Source organism: Psittacula echo (assembly GCF_963264785.1).
Source record: "Psittacula echo genome assembly, chromosome: 3".
NCBI classification, from domain to species: domain Eukaryota; kingdom Metazoa; phylum Chordata; class Aves; order Psittaciformes; family Psittacidae; genus Psittacula; species Psittacula echo.
The window spans coordinates 60173808-60198392 of record NC_137736.1 but is presented as its reverse complement, the minus strand read 5'-3'; the positions used below and the strand labels follow the sequence as shown (position 1 = coordinate 60198392).

The 24585-nt window shown below is 42.9% G+C and overlaps 1 protein-coding gene across 1 annotated transcript in view; it reads left to right on the top strand.

The window, feature by feature from the left end:
• Positions 1 to 24585, top strand: part of LONRF2 (LON peptidase N-terminal domain and ring finger 2) — a gene marked incomplete at its 5' end in the record, with an annotated part of 34896 nt that overhangs the window by 3653 nt on the left and 6658 nt on the right. The window contains 8 exons of the mRNA XM_080613883.1: positions 11892 to 12010; positions 15100 to 15222; positions 16240 to 16401; positions 16886 to 17111; positions 19074 to 19170; positions 19573 to 19687; positions 20962 to 21083; positions 21935 to 22093. Of these exons, the coding sequence (XP_080470009.1) occupies positions 11892 to 12010; positions 15100 to 15222; positions 16240 to 16401; positions 16886 to 17111; positions 19074 to 19170; positions 19573 to 19687; positions 20962 to 21083; positions 21935 to 22093 (1123 nt within the window). The remainder of the gene's footprint in view (positions 1 to 11891; positions 12011 to 15099; positions 15223 to 16239; positions 16402 to 16885; positions 17112 to 19073; positions 19171 to 19572; positions 19688 to 20961; positions 21084 to 21934; positions 22094 to 24585) is intronic.

Sequence of the window (24585 nt, the reverse complement as noted above, 5' to 3'; positions counted from 1 at the left end):
GGGTTTTTTCTGTTGTTCTTTTTAACAAAATCAATTTTACTATGTGGTCCTTCTAGTCCCTTTGAGATGTCCACAGCTTGGTGGTCTCTGCTGTTTTAAACAAAGTCACTGGCTGTTTTGCTGCTGTAGACATTGGAATAGATCCCTCGTTATTGCAAGGTATCTAATTACCACAGCTTCAAAGCAAGCACATGTCAGGCTGCTTGAAAGGAAGTGCTTGTTTCCAGCTGGATCGCTCTTTGTGCCAAGCTTTATGCTGCTCAGCCATCATAATATCAAGTGTTGTCCGAATCTTGCTCTCAGGGTTGTTTCCCTGAAACTTTGAGAGCTGGAGTGTGAGAGGTGGGCTTCTTCTTTGCCATCCCTTCTCTCCTAACTAGTCTACTGAGTATATGAGCTCTTAGGTCAATTAAACTGAATTATGTTATTATATATGCATGCAGGGTTGTTTTTTGTTTGGGTTTGGAGCTTTTTTATTTTTTAGGTTCTAGAGCTTTCTGCACCCCTTTTCCTCTCACCTGTTCTCTGATGGAGACGCTTTCTGGAGGGACTGTGCCAGGGAGGAGTACAGTTGCCTTTGTGTCTCCAGGCTTACAGACCCCTGAAGGCTGTGTGCCTAAAACTGAAGGAAGCTAGATTTCAGTGACAAATTAACGTGAGTGCGCTTTTGGGAGTATGTGGCTGTTCCTTCATCGGGAAGATGATGAATAGGGCTTTTTCCAAGTACCATGCATAACTTTGTACAGCCAAAGAGTGTATTGTGGCAGGGGTGGGAGCCCAACAACAATGTTCAGTCTTTGGGAACATTATTTATCAAAAAATATTGTCTTACGCTGTCCAAACAGGAGCACATTGTACACTTTGTGCTGGTGTGCTGGTTTTAAAGTTAATGCTGTACAGCTCTGAAGGAGACCCAGCTCTCCTGGGGGTGAGGGTGTGCTTGTGGGCAAACACACACAGTGTAGGAGGGCTTGGGTGGCAGCAGCTCATGCCTTCAGCCAACATTTTTTTGCGCCCTTTGTACCAAGCCTATTAGCATCCTGTGCCTTTCCTGTAAATAAGGCTGAAGATGCCTGCCCAGCGGTAAAAAAGCCCAGCCATGTGGTCCTCTTGCTGTTGCTGTTTTGTAATGTCGCTGGTTCCTAAGCTGTGTCGGCAGGTGTAGGTCTTGGATGGTCTCTCAAGCCTGCATATGGGGCTGCAGCCCTGCTGGGAAGGCCTATGTGCCTGCCAGGCCCTAATCCCTAAAGAGCTGCTTTGGATGGGGAGGGAGGGCCATGCCCTGGTTTCTGCAGTGCTATGAAGCAGGTGTTCACTTGCCTGGTGTGCAGTCATGTCTGGCTCCCAACAGAGTGGCACACATCGTATCTGGACACCAGCGTGCTAGAATGCCCCACTTCTGCATGAAGCGTGTTAGCTCTGGTGTGTAATTACCCACTGCTGCAAAGTCTGCCAAGTCTGAGAAGCATTGCTGTCTCTGGAGAACATTGGAAGCCACAGCAATCCCTTGGAGTGGTTGTGTTTACTTCTGGTGTGATGGGCTCTTTCTGAGCAGAAATAAGTTCTCCTAGGATGGGGGTAGCCAGTGCATGTAGCTGCGCAAATTGCCCAGCATTTTAATTTCTCTCCCCAAAGGATTCACAGTAAGCATGTAGGAGGTAATCCTCAGTTATATCAGAGTCTTAAAACCATAGTGGAGTTAAGGATAGATACATGTGCAAAGGGGGGCATTTATTGCAAAGTCCTCTACCTGTATCTCTGTTTCCAGTGGATAAAGAATGGTGCAGGAAAGGCCAAGGAGAGGAGACAAGTTTATGTGAAGCCTGATGTAGTGCCAGAGGTAGCATGCTGGAGGACAAGCAAGAGAGATACTCCATCTCTCATCTCCTTCGATGGAGAGCTGCACGCTGACCCCCTGCCCACGAGGTGGTGTTTGTGGTATTGCTAGAAACAAAATGTAGGTGCTTTCCTGAGATTTGATGGAAAGAGGGGGATGTGTCTCTTGGCCAGACCTTGAAGAAGGGTTTCTCCCCTCTCATCCCAGTGAATGTTCACCATAAATTGGCCTGATCCAAAAGAAAGCTTAATGTGGCCACTCAGCATTAATTTAGTGGTCAAGCGATTAACAGAAACTTACCTGATGTCTTCCAAATTCTCCTTTCAAAACAATTTAAGGAAGGTAGGGCAGGCCAGAAGGTTGTAGAATAGAGCCATAAAGAGAGCATCAAGCATGTGAGCATGAGGTCTCAGGCCAAAATAAACCTATTCTCAAGCAGACTGAGCCTCTTTGAACACTGTCATGCTGGTTCCTGCTCCCCAGCTTGCTCACTGGGCTGTTCTGGGTAGCGTGCTAGGAATTCACCTGGCCAGGGTCACCATACCCCCATCGCTTTCCTATGCCGAGCATTGAGTTTGCATGGTGGGGAGCTTGGTCCTGCCTCTCTGCTCCTGAGCATGTGGACACTGCTTTTGCTCAGGTAGCAAGTGGGATGTTGACCTCAGTATAGAGTGTCAGCAAACCATTGTGGCCTTCTTGTCCTGTCCTATCTCCTCTGTTAGGAGGAGATATAGACAGTTATTCATGTTGGTTTTCTTGGAAACAAATTCAATTACACAACTCTTGGTGTACTGGCTAGGTGGGTGAGTAGTTGATGTGCATCTTTGGCTTTTCCTTCCCTTCTACCTCCCCTCTATACTGGTAAGTCTAACAGGTTAAAAAAAACCCGCAACAACCCAAAACAAAGAAACCCCAACCAACTAGCAGTGTTGCACACAGAAAATAAGTGTGTCTTGCTGCATTCGTTGGTCTTCCATTTTATTAATTATGATGCTGTTTTCTAAGGACTTGGACTCCTTAGCAGTGTGCTTGGACTGAAGTTGTGTTTTTCAAAGAAAACCACTTGAGAGCATCTGCATGCACCTGTATATATGAATTATCATAGAACCACAGAATGGTTTGGGTTGGAAAGGGCCCTAAAGTTCATCCAGTTCCAATGCCCTGGCCATGGCCCGGGACACCTTCAACTAGACCAGGTTACTCAAGGCCCCATCCAACCTGGCCTTGAACACTGCCAGGGATGGGACAGCCACAGCTTCTCTGTGCAATGCTTTGTGTCTTCTTTTATACAGTATTTCAAGAAGATTGCTATTAGGAGATTAGGTCAGTTGTATTTTTCTGATGTGGTAATAAAGAGGTTGATAGAACCTTCCTTCCTCACAGGGTCTTGGGAACACTTTCCAGTTTTCGGTAGTAAAGAAGTAAGTCTTTGATGTTGTACCAGCCATAAGAGAAAAAGCCATGGTAGACAGATGTCGTAACTCCTAGAACAGTAAATGGTTCTGTCATTTTAAAAATTTATCTGAAGAATGTTTAATTTTGCAGCTCCTCAAGGAAAGTGTGACTTCCAAGTGAAGAATGAGAGGTGGTCTTTCTGAAATTACATGCTACAAAAAAAATAGATGTTTGCTGCTTAGAGGATTTGTGCTAAAAAAAGAAACTTTCCCATCCCTCTGTAAAAATCGCCTCTTGTAATCTGCTTAAAGGCTGTCTCCAAAACCTCTTTGTTCTGTTTTACATGAGCAGAAAAATGTGTAAAAGTAGAAGTCGGCGTTACTTGGAGACTGTTGCAATATTCTGAAGGTTATTTTTAAATTAAAAGTATTTTGCAGACTTGTGTCCATTCCCCCCGTTTTTTTTTTTTGTTTTGTTTTTTGGTTTTTTTTTTTTTTTTTTTTTTGGTGGGTTTTTTTTTTTTTTTTTTTTTTTTTTTTTACTGAGGTAGTGCTTGAAAAACAGTAGTAAATACTTCATATACAATACCACTGGAAAAGTGTCAAGTACTTTGGAGCAGGAGCTCATACTACTGATTTGCAAAGAGCTTACATTTGAAAGCTCACATCCTGTAGTTGGATCTGTGGAAGTTTTGCCTGCTTGCAGGGGATCTGCTGAAGGCAGAGGCTTTGCAGGGCTGCAAGGCTGGGGCCATGGTGACAGGGGGCTTACCCATCACAGGCATGCAGGGGAAGAGGCATCATGTTGTCCAGTAGGCAGTCTTTGAGTGTGGGGTTTTTTTTAAGTAGTTAGCATTGCTTATGTAACTTAGTTATGTACCACTTGAGATAGGGTGAGTATTTAAGCATTTACCCCCTGCTGTATGTAATGTGAATGTAATTTACTATAAATAATTGAACTACTTCAGCAATCCTAGAGAAAGAACTATACCTGCATAGCAGAAAGTCTGAAGAATTTCTGAGGTCTCTTCAAACAGCATGTTCTTTTTCTTTAGCTGTGAGAAAATATAACAGGATGTCTTGCCTTTGGAAGACATTTATAGAACCGACTTGTGCTTCCTAATCTTAGTAGGATACTGCACCACTCCTTTTCTCTTTTACAAATACATGAAGTGATCAGCACTATTTTGGGACAGAAGCAGTGAAGTAATAACTGAGAAACAAGAAGGTCCTTTTTGCAACTTGCAGAGTCAGAACTTTTGGGCTGAAATAAGCTTTACCTGGAAAAAGGGAAGGTTATAGAGACCTGAAGAGTAACTGGTAGAAAAAAGGAAACTAGGTTATCACTGGTAAAGTCATTGTGGTACAGTATCCAGCTGCAGGTTGATCTTATTAACTATGATCATAGCAGATCTGCGTAGCTGGTTCCACCTGGCTGAGAAGCACAGCAGCATGTCTTTGAGGTCTTACTGAATCACAGGTTCATGTGCACCTAGCACAGCTCCCTGTTTCTAGGGGGGGTCAGGGCCTTTCATTGGGTGCTTTGGAGATCAGAGAGGGGGTTGACCTCTTGAGGTATTTTGTTTTGTCTTGCTGGTTAGGTCTTGGTACTTCACTGTGTAGGCATTGTGCTTTGGGACAGTCTCTGTACCTGCGTTTGAGGGGATGCTTCGGTTCTGACTGAAGCTTTGGAGTGAAGCCTTAACTGAACCCCAGATTAAATGGTGGGAGAACTAGTAAGCACTGAAAAAGAGTCACACTTGTGTACTTAATGATTTTATTATACTAGAGCTGAGCAGCCACAGATGGACTTGAGATATGGCCCCTGAAGCAGTACACAGATGTCTAAAAGATAGGGTGGGAACTCAAAATATAGGGAGGGGGTGTTGATTTATTCATCTGGAAAAAGTAGAATGCATCTAGCAAAGCACTGCAAGATAGGATTTGGATGGGAGGGAGCAATGATCTAATACGTTACACTTAGCTCTAAACTGAGACATTCTTGAATTAAGGGTTTTGGCTGTACCGTGCCATTCATTACTTGATGGGCTTGTAAAGAAGATTATCGTTGGTTTTGTGGTTGTGGAAATACAAACTAAACCGTAGGTTAATGTAATCAGTCTGGCATGCTTCTGCCTTGCGAGGCTGTATGTACAACACACAAATGAGGGTGCAAAGTTAGCTGCACTTTCTTTGTAACAGCTCTTCTAGGTATCAGTGTAACTTCTCTTAGAGTGTTTCTTCTGAGTAATGATGGGAGTAGTGATTAACTGTGCTTAGTGGTGATGACAGTCCAGCTTTGAATAATGTATGAAACTTCACAGCTGAGGACTTCCTGAGCCTGAAATCAAAGTGCTTGGAATCTAAAGCATTTTGTCCAGCACACAGGAAAAAAAGTGTTCTTGAGTCTGGGATTTTGAACAGCAAAATACAGAGGCCTGGTGAAAAGTTAGTTAAGTCTTAAAATTGTATGTTCTTAAGAATAATCCAGCTAATCTGTCACCAGTGTGGGTTTTTTTTCAGTCGAAGTAATAGTACAAGGAAGTTTCTTCATGTCTCCCTGTGTTCCCCAGACCAGAGAGCCCCTAGGTAAGCATGCTGCAGGGGAAAGCAGTAAGTGGGTGGATGTCCTGTATCTTGCCTCCAAAGAGGAGATACCGTGTTTCATCACACTGGCTGTGGGCAGCATGAAGAAGGTCTTTGCACTTGCAAGCCAGCTTGCTGTCTGGTGGTGCCGGCTCCAAGCAGAGGATGGTGGTACCCTGCACTGCTGGTCCTCATCACTTCAGCCTATATCAAGAGCTCCTAAACTTGTACTCTGCTGTATCTGCCAGCTTTGGTCGCATGGTGAAAATAGGTGTTATATCTGCCTGCAGAGTGCTGTTTGCAAGTGTCTGTTTCGTAATAACAGTGGAAGGGTGCTTGACTGCAAGAGTGGGCCGAGGCATTTTTCCTGACATTCTCTGTGCACTAAAACCTTTTGCACACTTCCCCTGGGGTCGTTGGGTACTTAGTGTCATAGAATAGTTAGGGTTGGAAAGGACCTTAAGATCATAGAGTTCCAACCCCTCTGGCATGGGCAGGGACCCCTCACACTAAACCATGTCACTCAAGGCTCTGTCCAACCTGGCCTTGAACACCACCAGGAATGGAGCATACTTCACTTCCTGAAGGCTGCCAGTGATGTAAATGTAGGGAGTGAAAAGCCATGATATTCAGAAAATGCTACTTTTTCAGAAAAGTTAGTTATTAACCATAGAATCACAGAATGGTTTTGGTTGGAAGGGACCTCAAAGATCTCTAGTTCCACCTTCACTGGACACCTTGCACTAGACCTGGTTGCTCAAAACCCTGTCTAACCTGGCCTTGAACACTTCCAGGGATGGGGCATCCAACCTGTTCCAGTGCCTCACCACCCTCACAGTAAAGAATTTTTTCCTTGTATTTAACCTGAATCTTCCCTCTGTCAGTTTAAAGCCATTCCCCCTTGTCCTGTCACTGCATGTCCTTGTAAAAAGTCCCTCTCCCGATTTGTTCGGGTTCCAGGGATTGGGGCAGCCAGAAATCCAATTAAGGCAAACTGAAAAGTAAGGAAATGCGGTCTTGCTGATGGCAAGTATGCCATAATGTGCATTGATCCTTTTAAACAGTTCAGAAAGCGGGCCCTGGTTTTCAGGGTGGAATGAAGTTTTATTTGAATGTCCTGAATGTCTTTACCGCTTCTGCTGATTATTTCATCAAGTGGGCTCCTCTGTGCCACACCCCCCAACCAAACAGCTCCTGTGCATGGGCTTGTCATACTTGTGTGAAGGCTGGAGGAGAACACTAGCTTCCTATTCAGTTAATTACTGCATCTTGCTAATTTCCCACTGAAATGAAAATAAATGTTTATTTTTTAACCTTATGAAAAGGCTTTCAGTACTGAATTGTTCGTAACCTAATGTGTGATATAACAAAACAGGCCAAATTTCTTTCCTACTCTCTCAAGGGGCAGAAGTTTCTTTAAAATGTAAGGAAGATTTCCCCTGAAAACCTGTGTAGACTGACTCTTTCTAGCATGACACAATGGTGGTTTTTGTGATGATGCTGTTTCAGTACTGCTCATGCATCCAAGAAACATGCTTAAGATTGTTTTATTCAAATCTATTTCAATCTTTTCTGGGAAGAAACACCAGAAAAGGAGGATTAGGGAGTTCTGGCAACTTTAAGCTTGTTCTTTGTGTGCTAAGTTCCTGGAGTAAACCTCAGTGGTAGTTTATTACAGTAAAACTTTATCGTCATCTATGGTCATTTTGGCAAATTCTTTTAATTGATCTAAATGCCTTTCTGACACAAGGAGATTCTGGGGAGTCCTCTTCTCCTCTCAGCCTCACAAACTCAAGCAGCAGAGGTTTTTGGGTGTTTTTTATTAAAAACCAACAAAACCCCAACTTGAATGTTTGGGCATATCTGGAAAAGTAATTTTGGGTGTTAGCTTCTGCAGAAGTAACAGCACAATCTGACAAACATCTGCAGGGGAGTGCAAAGGTGGTGGTGTGAGCGGAAGGTTAAGGAGTTTGGAAAATCCTTGCTGGCAAGCACGCTCAAGGTAGGCAATACTTGGTGGTCCCAAGGAGGGTCCAGGAGGTAGAGAGCCACCAAGCCCCTTGGCTCTAGGCACTGTCTGTGCTGGGGTTTGATGCCCTGGGATTGTGGCTGGGAGGGAGGGAGCTGCGTGGGAGGACTCCCAGAACCAGCAGCTCTGAAGAAGCTTCTGTGTCCCGCCTGCCTGGAGCCACAGATCCTGGGAGCCTCAGCAGTGGATCTCTACTGCTGACAAGGGCATAAATTTCGCTGTGCAGCTGCAGGCTCCCAGAAGAGCTCGATTCCGGAAATGCCATTCAGGAAATACCACATGGTATTGTGGAAACAGTAAAATTTCTATGCTTTTCATTTTTAATTTGGCCTGAAATAATAAATCAGTTCATGAAATACCTTTTTTTTTTTTTTTTTTCTTTCTAACCTCCACAAGAAAGAATGGGTGCATTATTTTAAAACAAACTATCAGCTGTTGTGTGACTTTTTCCGCACATTACCTTGACAGTTCTTATAGTGTGCCAGCATATATAGCAGTGTTCTCTGTATGTCCTTGAGTCTTCCCCTTCCACCTTCTGTGATATCATTTTTTTTTTCACAGCACAAGAGGTAATGGCCACAAGCGGCACCAGGAGGGGTTTAAACTGGATATCAGGTACAATTTCTTCACCAAAAGGGTGATCAGGCTTTGGAACAGGCTGCCCAGGGCAGCGGTGGAATCACTGTACCTGAGAGTGTTCACAAACCGTGTAGTGAAGCCTTCAGTGACATGGTTTAGTGGTAGTCTTGGTAGTCCTGGGGTAACAGTTGGACTTGGTGATGTTAAAGGTATTTTCCAACCTAGTTGATTCTATGATATCATAGTGCTTATAGAAACCCTGTAGTTATTTGGGTTGTAGCTGGATATTAACTTTTTCTTCATACTTCTGTGCATACCGTAAATTAGAGTCATCCAGCTGATGCCACAGTTCACTGATAGAGAATATGAGGTGTCAGTCCACCTAGCCTTGCCCTGGGACCAGCCACAGACTATACTGGGATGGTCTCACAGGCAGCTGGAGGCTGGCAGGGATGAAGGGATGCATGAGCACAGAGCTGGTGAGCTTTCAGGCTGTGCTGCTGTGTCAGGGAGTGAGATGAGCTTGAATGGACACTGCTCCAGCTATGGCATCTTGTCTGGCTGCTTCATCTCACTACAGAAAACCTGTTATAGTATAGTCTCATAAACACTACTCTCTAGCAAAGCTGGTTTACGTTTTTCTGTTCTTAAATCTCTTTTCTCTCTGTTCACTAAATGTTTTTTTGACAGTTACTCATTAGATGGACCACACCTTATGCTTTCTGATTGAGACTCGCTGAGAAAGAAGTACAAGCCCTGAATATGTGCAGCTCTATCTAGTTTGCCTTGGGGTTGTTTTTTTTTCAGTAGCTTGTCCTTTTGCCTTTGGAAAAGAGCCTTTGAACTTTGCTTTGGGAGGATTTGCAGCCTCTGCTACACCATTGTTCACCGCTGTGGCTTTTTTTGGTTAAAGCTTTTGCAGTGGAGGCAAGATTCCCCCAGAAGAGCAGATGAAACTGTGCTCTCTGGTCTGCTGAATGTATGAACTGTGCTGAGCTGTGTATTGAAAAGTGCTAGGAAGCGTCAGCGTGGCTGAAATGGGCAGTAGAGAACAGAAGCAGGAAGCTAGCTTGCTTGCCCCCTAATCTTCTACTGTTTCCTTTTCCCCCTCGTGCCAAAAGATACTCCACCCAGCACTCTGCCTGGCTCCTGCAGCAAATACGATGGTGGAAATACAGAGTATGCATTAATATTTAACACAGAAGAGATTGCTTAAACGGTAGCTAAATTAAATAATATTTGAGCATCTTCTAAAAGTAAAAAAAAAAGCTTGCTTTTGAAGATGTTAGGTTGTTTTCAGTTTCATTTAACTTGCAGTCTTTTTAAGAGATCAGCTAGAAACGTGGATCACTGCAGAAGTCTACATGTGTAATAGTTAAAACAAGCCAACCGAACAAAAGAATGACAGAAACACCACAGTGTGAACTAGCTTTTGCAGAACTCCTTATTTTAGGTGCAGTCTCCAGCCATCACTGTTCGGGACCAGTGATGTGCCCAGTGGGGCAGCATTACCCCTGGTATGTCATTCTGCAATTAGTGTATCTGGCATCAGCCCATCCCAAAAGAGGCAGGAGTGCTTGCTGCTTCCTTCCTTCTCATCTCTTGTCCTGGCACTGGGTGTTTGCGTGGCAGTGCAGTGAGCCAGTTGAGGGGAAACTGATCCTCTTAAATCTTCTTATTTATTTGTTTTTATTGGATTAGCTTCCAGTCAATTGATTGCTTGCTCTGGTTCTCTGTGCAACCACGCGAGCCTGGTTTGCTGCACGAGCGCCGGCATCAACTCAGGGGAGGAGGCGGCAGGATGGAGATGTGATCTTAGGCCATCCCTCCTGGTAAGGGCTTGAACTTAATCCTTACTGGCACCTGCAGCAGTTATGTGCTTTGTCTGTGTGTCTATATACATGTGTGTGTATGCCCAGGCTTTGTATGGGCAATGTGCTCTTACTGGGGATGTGTTCAGGATGCTTGTGCTGAAGTGAGATGCAAACAGTGAAGGCAGAGCAGGCTGGAGAGAGCAGGGGAGGTATGGAGACAAGAGTCCTGCATAGGGACACGCAGGAGGTGACACCTGGAGGAAAAGTCTTGAGAGAGCTACCTTGGAGGTGAAGTTTAAGACCTGTAGAAATGAGGCGGTGCTGTCTCTCAGCACACCTTAGAGCCTTTCCAAAGCTTAATCCCAGTGACGACAGTTTTAACCAGCTCACATTTGGCTAAGGGTTACTGCACTTAGCTGTCACCACTGGACAGACAGCTTCTAGCCCTCTGGAGGCCTTTTCCAGCACACGGAAATCAAGAGTGAACAAGAGCAAATCACACCTGAATATCATCTCCTAAGATGAGATAACTTTAGCAACAAAGGCATAGCGTTGTTTGGGGCTTAGTGTGTTTCTACAAGGCTGCTGACAGCGTGCCACAGTGTCCTGGCCAAGCTGAGGAAGTAGGGATGGAGGCTGGACAACTGGCTTGACCACCAGGGGCATGGGGTGGTGGTTAATGGCTTGAGGGCTGCTGGGCGGATGGCTGCTAGTGGCATTGCTTAGGTGTTGGTAATGGTGTTGAACTATGTCAGCCATTCATTAGCAACCTTCGTGAGCGGGCAGAACATGTCAGCAAGTTTGTTCATGACGCCAGACGGGGAGGAAGAGGAGGTTTATGTGTGGAAGGGCAGGTGCTGACCAACAACCTGGAGGCATAGGTTGACCAATCTTGCCTACTTCAGCAAAGGCAGGTGTGTTTGGACAAAATAACGCTGTGCAACAGGATGGGCTGGGCTAGACAGCAGCCCTGTAGAAAATACTTGGGGGTCTAGGTCCTGATGGACAAGCTGAACACGGATCAGCCAAGGGTTTTTTTTTTTTAATTCTATGGAATTTTATGCAGGAAGAACATTTCCATCTTTAATGTGTTGTTGAGACCTTAGGGAGGGACTGGATAATAATGCTTGAGATGTTCATAATCTATGCAAACTGAATTGTACATGAATGTATGGGTACTGAGGCAATGTGTGTGATCATGTGTACCTGCCCTGAGGAGGGCAAAGGTACTCAAGGGGAATGTGCAGGCTGCATGCATTTTTCTTAATGAGTGGCTTACAGGAACATTTAATGGAAGTCCTGTGTTGGTGATTTCATTCAAGCAAAGCCGCACTGTGGGGAGAAACATTTCGGGCTTTTTTCTTTTTGCTTTCTGAAGTGTCCTGTAAGCAAGGTGAGGGAAAGAGCGGGTGGCATCCTGTGTGTGAGTATGAAATCTGTCCTGCTAGATGAAAAGTAGAGGTTACTGGCAGGCTGAGAGGAATACGTTTCAAAGAAGGAAGGAATTGCCTTTTTTTCCCATTACAGGAGAGGATAAATGCAACCATTGTAGAGTAATGCTTTTTAGGTTACTCTGGAAATTAGGTTACTGTATTTAACACCTCCTAACACTTCTTTTAATGGAGTTCCTTGCAACCATTTTTGTCTTCCAGCTCCTTGCAAGTGTTCACTAATAGCACAGCGAGCAGAACTCTGTACGTTGATGAAAAACTACCAGCAAGCTCTTCACGACGCAGATGTCCTCTGCCGAAACAAACCCCACTGGCCTGCGGTATGGTGCCTGCGTGTCATAAAAACCAAAATGAAAACTGCTTGTTCTTGAGGTTTTGTCTGTGGTGGGGACAGTGCTGCTGAGGGTGTTGTTGGAAGAATATTGTGGCATTATCAGGACTGGAAATGTCTACTGAAAGCTAAGTTCTTCCTAGGACAAGTCTGTGAGGTCCTTATCCTGTCTCCAGCTGGTGGGATTTCAGTGGTAATGTGGGTTTTTTTGTGCTGGTGCCCATTGATCTGTTAGGGCTAGGGCTGCAGCTTGGCAGAAGAATTGGGTCTGGCAGCCCAGTATGGCCCTGCGGGTCGCTGTGGGGTGATGTGCCCCAGGCAGTGGGTGGCTTTGACAGCTGCTGGCCAATGTGTCTTTCTGAGGAGCACTTCAGACTGTATGTCAGGATTATTTTTTTTCCCCATTTAATACTGAGGTCACCTCTGTAATTCCTGTGTGCATCATGGTGATTCATGAAGAGGGTTGGGAATTTTTTTCATAACGAAAGGAAGGAACACTGGTTTGTGAGCAGTCTGGAGCAAGCACCAGAAATGATGTTATGAGAGAGAAATGGAAGAAGCACGTGGTACTCATCCTAACTGCTGGTTGCCTGAGGCTAGACTGGGTGTCTGACAGCTTGCCCCACCTAGGATTACATCTCCAGTCAGTCCCTCACCCATCAGTATTAAAACTGCAGTACGGGTTTGACCAGCTAAAGCCTATGGGTGCTACCTGGAGAGGATAGCACAGGGAACTGGGGAAAGATTTTAGGCAGATTTTGGCTGCCTTGCAAAGCCTAAGGAGGGGTTGTAAGAACCCCTCAGCACGGGGGGCTGCAGCTACCTCCCTGCAGATGGGGTAAGCAGAGCAGTGCTGGCTGAAGCACCTAATTTCTGACAAGTCAGATACTTGTCTCTGAAGGCTTTCTGTCCAGAGTCATTTCTCATCAAGTCAGGAATCTATCTTGGGTGGCATTGGTTGGTTTTCTCTGCAGAGGGAAAAAGGTGAACTATGGACATTTAGATATTTTCTTGAAGTGTCTTCTCTTGTTTTTCCTTGAATCCATGGAAATGTGATGCCTGTTGGTTGTAGGTGAACAGAGATTTCATTAATCACATCGCTGAAGAATGCTAATTGTAAAGCAAATTTGTCATCATGACATAACCAGCAGTGTCACGGACGCATTTCACTTGCTGCGTGTGTGAGAAATTCCGTGTAAAGCGTGCTGATCCAGAATCCACATTCTCCAGGAATCCTGGGCGCCTGCTTTGTTTTGTATCCTGTGTCATCTCATCCAGTGGCAGAGATTATTAGTTCAAACATGTGCTGTGTAGCTAAAAAAAAAAAAAAAAAAGAAGACCATAAAATAAAACTCATCATGGGAGTAGCTGCTTAGACACCAGTTCCTTATCAATAACTTTTGGCTTACTAATAACTGTAATGGCTCGATGAGATACTGGTAAAGTTCTTGGGTCCACTGTAGTCATTACAGCAATAGACAAGTTAGTTTATTTTCGGTTGCTATGAAAACCAGGTCCTTGGAGTCTCTGAGGCACGGAGAAATTTCCAGATGTACTTTATGTGGCACATAGAAACAGATGCCCTCCTGCCTGGAGCTTACCCTCCAATCCACGTGAAAATAGGAAAGGGAAGGTGGCAGCAGTATTCTCTGAAGTGTAGGGGCCTCTAGTTCCTGGCCTGAACTTCTGCTGTTGGATCTTTAGGTATTTTTAGGTATCTTTAGGTCTCTGATTCTATGTTTTTGTCTGTAGATAGCCCAGCTCAGTTCTCCCTTTTCCTCGGATAAGGAAATTGCTCTTGTGGCCCCAGAAGATGAGGCCAGACAGTGTTTATAGCCTTCACAGTGCAGTGGAGTAATCTTGGCAGGCAAGTCGGGCATGTTAGGACTTGTCTTAAAAGGTTTTACAGAGGCTTTCCAAGCATCAAGATAAGAAGGTCAGGGTTGGGCCTCACAGTACTTTTTACTGCAGTCAGGAGAAGAAAATGTATCTCACCTTGAGAGGCTGGCGTGTACCGAGACGTCTTGTTTATGTTACCACATGACATACGTTAATTAAACTGTCCTACCCAGTGCTTGTTATTTGCTTTTGATACAAGCCTCCTTCTTTCTAACAGTAGAAAGGTAAAGATTTTACCAGACCTCATGTTGAAGGACTATACTGAAAGCATGAGGGAGGTACCTGCTCAGGAAGGCTGTGTGATACCGGATCTTTTGGAATTAGTATGAAGAATAGAGAAGTGTATCTGCTTATCTCTTAGACTAATGCACAGCCTAGAGATACACATGTGGATCAGAGGTGGACTTGCAGACCACATTTCAGTCTAACAAGCAAGAGGCAAATGTTTAAATGCACACTTAGTTTGTTTTAATTGTTAAGGTAGTAGTTTTCGTAGTTGCAGATTTTAACTGCAAATTTATATCCGTGGGGATAAAGTAGGACTTGCCTCCAAGCTGACTACCATACCTGTTGGCCATGTGCTACTCTAGGATGTGGGAGAGGTAGGATGAACTGAAAGGTTTTGGGTTAAGCATTGGTAAGTTGGCCTAAATTCATAATGTTGTTGGTCTTCTCTAGCCAAATAAAAGAGATGAAAAATCATCTCTGTCCTAGTGAGGAGAAGAGACAGTGCCTTGAAACATAAAATCTTTTGCCCCCTCAGCTCCCACCTCCAGCCTTGCCTCATGCCACTGCCTTTCCCATGCAGCTTCACTACTCAAGTTTGCCCTGGTATGTGAAACTGTTCCCTGGGGTATCCAGCCTGCTGGGATACGTAGTAGTCTCTGTCCCTGGGGAGACAAATACCCCTCTTCATTCTGCATCAGGTCCCCCCTAAGGAAAAGTTGTCTTAAGGAGTGGTGTCTTTGGCAGGGTGTGATGCAGCAGTGGGTTCCTGGGGCATCATCTTTCAGCAAAAGGAACTGACTCTCCTTCAGACACGTGTCAAAAGAGGTTGTTACCCAAAAAGCGTCTTATTCTTCAGGTGCAGAATAGCTGAACTTCCAAGTTTGTTTACTGGTGTCTTGCTGCCACTTCAGAAGCCATCTCTAGATCTGTATGTTTCCTTTGTGTGAACAGGGTCATTATGTGAAAGCAAAAGCTCTTTCTGGATTGGAAAGGACTGAGGAAGCATTGAAGGAGTTTCTCTATTGTGTTGCCTTAAATCCTGAATGGAGCTCAATGAAGAAAGAAGCCCAAAAGGTAAAAAATGTATTTACTGGCCACTTCTTGGTCATCATGCTGCTCTTACTCCTGCAGCCAAGTAGAATTCATGTTATTTTAAGTGATAGTAAACAGCCAAAGGATAATTTGATTTGGTAGGTTCTCCAGTGAACCTTAATTAACACTGCTGTGCAAGGCACCTTTCGGGTTTGGGTGGTGCCTCAACCAGGGGGAATGGATATTTGTGAATTCCACTGGAAATCTGTAGGTTTGTTGCTGCCATTTGTAGCTTACACTTGCAGTATGTCAACCAGATTTCAGCACATCTGGATTTCATAGGCTCGAGGCTGCTAATTTTAGTGCCCATCAGAAAACCACTTCTTAGTGTGAAGTGGCAGAGGGTTGAGAAGGAGGAACTGTGCTGCTCTGTCCTGGAAAAATCCTGCAGTCTCTGTAGCAGTTCGTCCCTTGTGGGAAGTTAAACACACTGAGTGCTAATCAGCCATCTTCTAGTTCTCTGTGACCATCTATACAGGCAACCTTTCATAAAAACAAATGGAGGTTTGGCAAGACACTTGGTGGGAACTGGTAAGAGGGGAAGCAGGCTCTTACACAGCTTTTAGTTAAGGGAGAAATCTGCTTGGGGATAGAGGAGATGGATGTAGGACATGAGGAAAGCTTAAACACATCTCTCAACTGGTTTTGATAGGAGAGAATGGTCTGAAGACTTGTGGAAGCAGGGATCTGAGGGTCAAGATGGAAACACGCAGAGGCAGGAGAAGGATGCAAAAATGAGCTGCCCTAGGTGCTCCTGAGGCAAAAGTCTTTGGAAAGGGAGGTGGGCACCAGAAGAGCACCTCGGGATGTGTCTGTGGTTATAGTAGGGACAGCCATTCAGGGTTCCTATGGGCATTGGGGAATGCAAGATGTCCTGGTTGTTGCAAGCTTCTTGGCTTGCAGAAGCTGTGAAGTTTGTGTATCTGTTTTCATGCAAACATAAATATCTGTGTCATAATTGTTACTATTTTTTCTTTTTTCCTCTCTCTAACTGACTAGATAATGTGTGAGATGTTTTTGCCAGCCTTTGAAAATGTGCATGATAGTCTAACAGCACCTTTCTCTAGTCGAACATCTTATACAAGATTGAAACCTGCATTTCTGAGTAGCATAAACACACAGTCAGCTGTGGAAGATAGCTCTGTTGCTGGGTCCTCAAAGGTAAAGTAAGATGTGTTCAACATAAAAATACCGATAGTAACACAAGGTTCTGTCTGATCTGTGTGACATTGTCTTTGTCTGCACTCACGTAGGCATGTACTTTCATGGTCAGCCTGTTTTCGCCATTGCTGTTGGATCTCTTGCTGGGATGTACTTCTTTGGAAGAATAAGAGAATTAAACTCTTGCTTCAGAAAACATGTGATGCCTTCATGTGGGGTCAATTATACTTGTGGGCATTTCTTTTCCACTCAGGATTTTAGTATGACAGGAGCATAATTTCTAGAGACAGGAGCTGTAGAGAGAGAAAAGTGGCCCTGTTTTATGCAACTAGAGATTGGCTGATGTTGATATGGACCTTTCTCCCTTGCTCATTGTAGGGACATTGACCTATTGGTGATGTATACAGCTAAAAAAAAACCGAACAAAAACAAAACCAAGGCAAAATTGTGTAATGCTGTATGTAACTGTTCTTAATTTTTTTAGGATACTGTGTTCAGGCTAACAAAAACCCCGTCCCAAGAATCTGATGTATTTAGAAGCACTGATTCTCCTGTTTCCCATCATGTTCTGGATCTCTATTTTGAAGACAACAAGAAGTCTTTGGGAGCTATTCTCTCCAGTTTACCTGGGGTTGGCTTAAAAAGAAAGCTGTCCAGTGATATGAGGGACTTACAAAGCTTGGATGTCCCCAGTAAGATTCCTAAAAAAGGTTTGTGTTGTGGCTTAGAAAAGGGATTTCTCTTGCACATACTGAAAAATGGTAAACTTTTCCTGCTCCCTTTTTGTTGGCGAAACATTCTCTACAGGGACTGGAAAAGTACTTTGTTGTCTAGTGTGTCTGTTTCTGCCATAACAGCCTATTTACCTTATTCCAGAGCAGTTTTAATTCATTAAATGAACACTGTATTTTATTTTCTCAGATGGTCCCTTTCCCGTCTGTAATCTGCTAACAGTTTAGTCTTTGTGTTGCTGGTGCCATTTCCATTTTCTGGGTCTCAGAGGTATAGCTGAACTTTATTGTCCTATATGAAGGAAAGATGCAGTGATGCAGTAAGCCTAGAAACTAATCTTTAGCTGGCATCAGAAACAGTCACATGCAACTTTACATGAAATTTTCCAAGCAAACAAAGGAGCCTTTTAAAGGGTAAAAGCCCCCAGGTTTTCTGTCACTTGATAGCTGTGCTTACAATTTGTATGCTTCTCAAGCTTCTAAGAAAGACCTCCAGAGTGGTTTTAGTACTCAGGATAAAAATGCTGAGGGCACTACACTGCACTGAGTAGTGAAGTAATTGGTTAAAATGGAGTTTGAAAATGCTGCTAATTGAAATAGTTTGAAAATGCTAGGTTTTTTTTCTCCTTAAAGGAAAAAATAAAACCAACCCACACCTTGATAAAACTGACTTCTGCCTGGCAATATGAAAAGTCTTCAAGTGCTTCTGTCTGTCTGCCACCTCTGCAAATGATCAATGTATGGCCAGTTTCTGATCATGTTGCTGTGAAGGGAAAAACCCTGTCTGTGAACTGCAGACTCAGTAAATAGATTGTGAAATCTGACCTGCTTGTATCTTCACAGCAAAGGCCAGAGATCGTGTTTTACCCATAACCATTAATTTCTGGTCTGTGCTAGATCCTTCTGCCATGTTGCTGTTTGCAGAATTAACACAGTTAGGTTCTCGCTATTACTAAATGCTAACATGTGAGATGTAGGTTAAAGATAGCGCTGTTTTTAGTTTGTAGGCCACACACCACCGGTACTCTCTCCCCTATCCCATCTGTGCTCGAGATAAACCAGATGCTGAGCATAAGTTATACTTTAACAAAACATCCTAGTGTTTTAGCTTAACATAAAAAGCTGAGCTTTTTTTAACGGTGAATAATTTGTTTAATGAAAAGGTTGTGGAGGCAGCATTCATGGCTCTGTTGGAACTCATTTCTGAGCAACAAAGATGTGGACTGTAAAAAAAGTTGCAGAATCTGCTTGTGTAAATGTTAACAGAAGCTCAAGCTGATAGCTCTTGAGCTTAAATGCTGCTGCTGCAAAGTTTGATGCAGGGATATATATACCTCCCCCAAAAACCTGGTGTTTTGCCTCCAGGTTTGCAGAGTACTGAGCTAGTGAAATCAGTATTAGCTAATGCAACTCAGTAGTCCTTAAACTTTAAACTGTCTGAAACTTAGGATTTGCACAGCAGCCTGGTCTAGAAGAATTTAAGCTTTTTTTTAGTACTTGTAAGAAAAATTACCCATGCTGAGAAATCCATAATAAACACTGATGAAATGGTTTGACTGTGTGTATACAAATTAAATTCTGGACTTAATGTACTTTGAAACATCTGGCCTGGCTGATGTGGGAGTGGTGATGGTGGTGGGAAAGCAATAGCAGAGTGTTTTAAAAAATAGACTTCAAAAAAAGCACCAACAAAAAAACTTTGGAGAAGCAAATCATGAGTATTCAGCCTACAGTGCTTTCTCTGGCCATAAACATCATTCTCTGCTCTCCAGAAGATTTCCTGCCAGAAACTCTGAAACTTGGATGGAAAATATGTTTGTTTTGAACAAAACTTCAAAAAAGAAAAGAGAGAAATTGGGTTCTTTATGGAAAACGAACTTAAACAGCATCTGAATTTGCAGTAATACTTAAATATTGACTATAATTGTCTTCTTTACTTAGATGCAGATGTTTTACCTGAAAACACCACCGTCACTTCAAATGAAGTACCAACAACTCTGGTGGATGCATCAGACTTTGAGTGTTCCCTCTGCATGAGGTAAAACTGCATTGACCTGGGATATTAAGCTTTGTAGCTTCTGAAAACAGTTTTCATGGTGTCAGAAGGGAAACTGGCCAGAGAATGTCTAAATCATTACTCTGTTCCTTTTTGCTGAACCTTTCAATCTGGTGAGTCTTTACACTGTAGTTTTGTCCGTTGTTTGTCACTTCTAAAAATGAAAACTGTTTTTATATATCCTTTTTATACTGTTTTATATATCCTTTATATCTAAGGATATATTTATATATCTAAGGATATAAAGGATATATCTATATACCTGTGCATTATACAAAAGCCGGAATGCAAGAGATAGCTAAGTCTAGTCACTTCTTTCTAGTTTGGGAATCTGCATTGTCTGTTGGGCAGCTTAGCTTTTCTGTTCCATGTTTTCATGTTCAGGTTGTTCTATGAACCTGTTACCACTCCCTGTGGACACACCTTTTGCCTCAAATGCCTTGAGCGTTGCCTTGACCATAATCCACATTGCCCACTCTGCAAAGAAAAGCTGTCAGAAGTAAGTATGTCCTTGCCCCAATTAACAAAGAATGCACAAAGCTGTGTTCTTCTTCAAGCATTTATGGGGGGGTTTTGTGTGCTCTACTTGCAAGCTGCATCAAAAGAAGTGTGTCCAGCAGGTGAAGGGGAGGTGATTCTCCCCCTCTGCTCTGGTGAGATCCCACCTGGAGTACTGCATTCAGCTCTGGGGTCTGCAGCACAGGAAAGACATGCACCTGTTGGAGCAGGTCCAGTGGAGGGACATGAAAATTATCAGAGAGCTGGTGCCCCTCTCTCCTATAAGGACAGGCTGAGAGAGTTGGTGGTGTTCAGCATGGAGAAGAGAAGGCTCTAGAGAGACCTTATTACAGGTTTTCAATACTTAAAGGGGCATAATAAGAAAGATGGGACAGACTTCTTAGCAGTGTTTGTGTGATAGCACACAGGATAATGGTTTTAAAATAAACAAAAGTAAATTTAGATACAGGGAAGAAACTTTTTTACAATCAGGGTGATTAAACACTGCAACATGTTGCCCAGGGAGGTGGTAAATGCACCATCCCTGGAAATATTCAAGATCAGGTTGGATGGGGCTTTGAGCAACCTGATCTAGTTGAAGGTGCTTCTGCTTATTGCAGTGGGTGTTGGACTAGATGACCTTTAAAGGTCCCTTCCAACCTGAACTATTCTGTTTCTGTGAAACCAGAACAACACAATAGTACCCACAGTATAAAGCTGTGCACAGACCTCATTTGCTTCAGAATATACTTTGTCATTCCTTGGAAGACAAGTGAGGTTTGCTGGTGCTTAAAAGAATAGACTTCTAGCATTGTGCCAGTCTTATGCCTGGGGAGTCCCAGCTGTAGCCTTGTTCATACCACATTTCCAGTTTGTATCTACCTGGGATGAACAAGGAATACTTACTCATTGGTTAGCACTTCTGTTCCAGCAGGAATAAGGTGTTTTGTACTTGGAGTACTTCTTAACAGTAGCCTGGCAGTTCTAGGTGAAAAGAATATATAGGTCTTCTGCAGAAGTGAGGAGGGAGTCTTTTGTTGCTGTTAATACAGCTTCTGCCAGAAAAAAGGGTACGGGGTTATAGTCAGATGGGCACTGGAGTGCAGTTATGATGAAACTTTGGGTGAAGTTTATCCTGAAGTGGAAGGCTTCAAAGGAGGAGGAATCAGTACAGTCCTGACTAATGTGCTGTTTTGCCTTAGGAAGGGGGTGGGTTGGAAGGAAAAGATGTTACCTGTCATCTTATCAGGCTTAAGAGTTGGTTATTCTTTGCAGTTTCTGGCAAGCAGAACTTACAAGAAGACCATCCTTACAGAAGAGCTGATCGTCCGTTACTTGCCAGAGGAATTATCTGAAAGGAAGAAAGTTTATGAGGAAGAAATGAAGGAATTGTCAAAGTAGGTGCTCTTTTTAGTACTGGCAGCTGTTAGAAAATTTATTTCTGAATCTAAATTACTGCTTCATTTGCTTATGAAAATGCACAGAATGAATGAATTTGTAAATGAACCTGCCAGATGTTTAATATTTTCAACATGTTTGTTGCAGATAAACTTGTAGCAATATGCTTGAATGGTAGAGAGGCACAACAGTATTCTTAAAATATAATTGCTTTTTTCTCTGAAACAGCATGAACGCTTATACAGTTATAATGAGGGTTTTCTGGCGGTAGAATTAAAATTATAAATGGGTTGTACTTCAGGTCAGGGGAAGTTCAAGGATCCAGTTTCGTCAGTGATTTGTGAATATTACACTACAACTCAACTAGAAAGGAAAAACATGCACGTAAGCTTGAAAAAAATTAACTTGGATTAGTGGGCTCCTGCAAAATTAAAGGGCTTTAACTGAGCTTGGGAATTTTCTTCCATCTTGTTTTGACCATGGTGAGTTCTTCGGTACTACATTACTGCTGTACTACAGTACTACATTTTGTTAACACCAAAATCTTGCCATGTGTATTTAAGCTAGATGTAGTGGTATGTACATATTTGAGAAATCTTCTGTAACATCCTGATTTTTCCTATATGAAAGTAGATTAGAGGGATTGTTTCCTTAATACATTAAACAGAAAGAGTCCTGAAACATGTTTGTCTTGTAAAAAAGACAAACCTTGACCAGATACAGGTTTATGAGGAATGAATCTAAGGAAACCACTGGAATCTCTGTTACATTTAAGGGTTTATGCTGAATAGGGCAGTACCCAGAAAATAGCTGAACTTTTTTTTTTCTTTTTGTAACAATTATCTTGCAGTTTGAATAAAGATGTTCCCATCTTCGTCTGTACCATGGCCTTCCCTACCATCCCTTGCCCACTCCATGTCTTTGAACCTCGTTACCGGCTAATGATAAGAAGATGCATGGAAACTGGTACCAAGCAATTTGGCATGTGCTTAGCTGATGAATTGAAAGGGTAAGGAGATGAGCGGAGGACATCCTATTGTTGCAGAGGCTGTTGTGATGCTCGTGGAGTACTACAGCACAGTATACTTGTCTCCCCAAACCTCTATGGTTCCTTCCAGTCCTAATACTAAGCTTGCTGGCTTTTTAGTTTTGTATCTTAAACATTCCTTTTGACACAAAGATGTATTTTATTTTTTTTATCGCTCCTCTGTTGGATAGCAGGAACACAACTCATCCTGCTGCTAAAGGCTCCAAAAATAGCACTTAATTGTCTGTGTGGTTGGAAAGCTTTTTATCTTGTTTATTCTAGTGAAAGCTGACTGTCTGGATAAAGTGGCATCTCTGTCTACTCAGTTTTAAAAAACCAAAAATAATATATTATATAAAAAAACACCCCAACCCCCCCAAAAAAAACCCCACCCACACAAAAAGAAACCCTCTCCAATAAAACCAAACCACAAAACCAAACAAACCCAAAACCAAGCAAACAAAAAAGCCCCTACCAGCCAAACCTGCCATAGCTTTTCTGAATGAGACAAAGTATACCCTTGGCTGAGAAGTCTGTTTTGCTGCTGAATGTTGAATTTTGATGTTTGTCTTTACTGCTGTGTTGCAATGTCTAAGCAGTGAGTGGGTTATACTGTCTTTCTATATGATCTTACCTTTAATTAATTTTTGTCAATTCTGACACTGCCGTGTTTCTAGCTCCCCATGCAGAGACTGATTAGATGACCATTAGGGATGCCTTCCAACCTAGACTGTTCTGTGATTCTGTGAAAACCCTCAGGTTTTTAAGTCCCAGAATCATAGGATCAGAATGATCGGTTTGGGTTGATCCTAGATGATTGGTTGATCCTAGAATGGTTTGGGTTGGAAGGGGCCTTAAAAATCAGGGGTTTTGTGTCAAGGGGGTAAGGAGATGCTCATGGGGACAAAAAGAGGTAGTCTTAAGAGAGATGCAGTAGATCTTCTGATGTCAGCAACTATGTTGGCATGATGCAGACTGTAGAATGGATGATGAGCATGGGAGTTTTTAAGACCACGTTAGACAGGCATCCTCAGGAGCTGCCTTTTTGTGGTTGATCACCGCTGGAATTGAGAGAAGGGCTGTCATAATGGGGATTGACAGGTGGCAGTAAGAATACAGGAGGTGCTACAGCTTTCAGTCAGCTCTGGCTGTGCTTCATGCCTGGTGGTGTGCTGTCAGTGCTGCACTCAGTGGAGTTCAGGCTCCAACAGCAGTGATGCTCCATAGTCCCTTCCAGGACTGTTAACCAGTTTTCTGGAAGCAATTGATTGTAAGAGTAACAACAAAATGACCCTAGGACATCAGTAATAACTCCCTTTACATCTGTGAAAGCTTGTGGAAGAGCCAGACTTCCTTAGATTCAGGTCCAAAACAGAGGGCCAAGGGGTTGCAATACCAAAACCACAAGAATTTGGTTTATTAAATAGTGTCGTAAAGGGTATTTTAAAATGCAGCCACTACAGTTAGGTTTTTATATTTTGTCTGGTTTGAGTTACCAAAATAATTGAACTTTTTAAGCATGGTAGCTTAAATACTGAAGCATAGGAAGCCTTCATCTGGAGACACCTGACAGGCGACTGTAGTTTCTTACACAAGTAAAGATGGTTATTTTGTTTATTCAAAATTGTGAAATCAACTGGGAATACAAAAAGTGGGGAAACTTGTTTTGCCTCATCTCCCAAGACATGGGTACATACTTCCCTTGAAAAACACAGTGACAAGACATGGTCAATTCGTTACCTTCCTCTGTTTTATTTCTCCATTTTAACTTAAAACTGGGAGAAGAAAATTAGCTTTTAATGTGTCAGTTCATTTTATGCGCATCTCCAGGTGCTTTCTTGTCTCTTTGATTAAAGTAACTTTCTATCCCAAAATTAACTTCTCAAAGAAAGATAAAAAGAAAAAAAAAAAAAAGCCACTTTTAGTTCTAGATTAATTTCTAAATTTGGTATGAATGTCACTAAAATCATTAATATAAAACAATTGTCATGTAGCTTTTTAAATAGTATTTAGTCTAATATTGCTATAATAAATTAGCTTTTTGTAATCCCACTGGTAGAGCACCAGGGCTTAGCTGTGTGCAGTTGTACTCTTCTTGCTCTTCCTCAGTTTGTTCTGCACAATGGCCAAGAGAGAACAGTTGTTCACATTGGTGAGCTTTTTTCCCCACCTTCCAAACCCGGGATTTCTGGTAGAGTAGGAACAGGGGTCATTTCCCCGCAAGCATGGCTTTTTTTTCATCATTCCAATCTAAGAAATGACCAAGCCCTGGTAAAACAAGCATTTCCGTGATGAAACATTATATCCTGTGGGGATTTGATATCTTGAGATAAGACTAGATACAGCGTATTGTCCTGCTTAGCAGTAAGCTGAGGTGCGGGGCTGCAAATGCTGACAAATCAACGTATTGTGGTGAAGTCGTTGTGCAGTCAGCCTCTCTAGTGAACTCAGTACAGCACAAATGTAGACTAGGT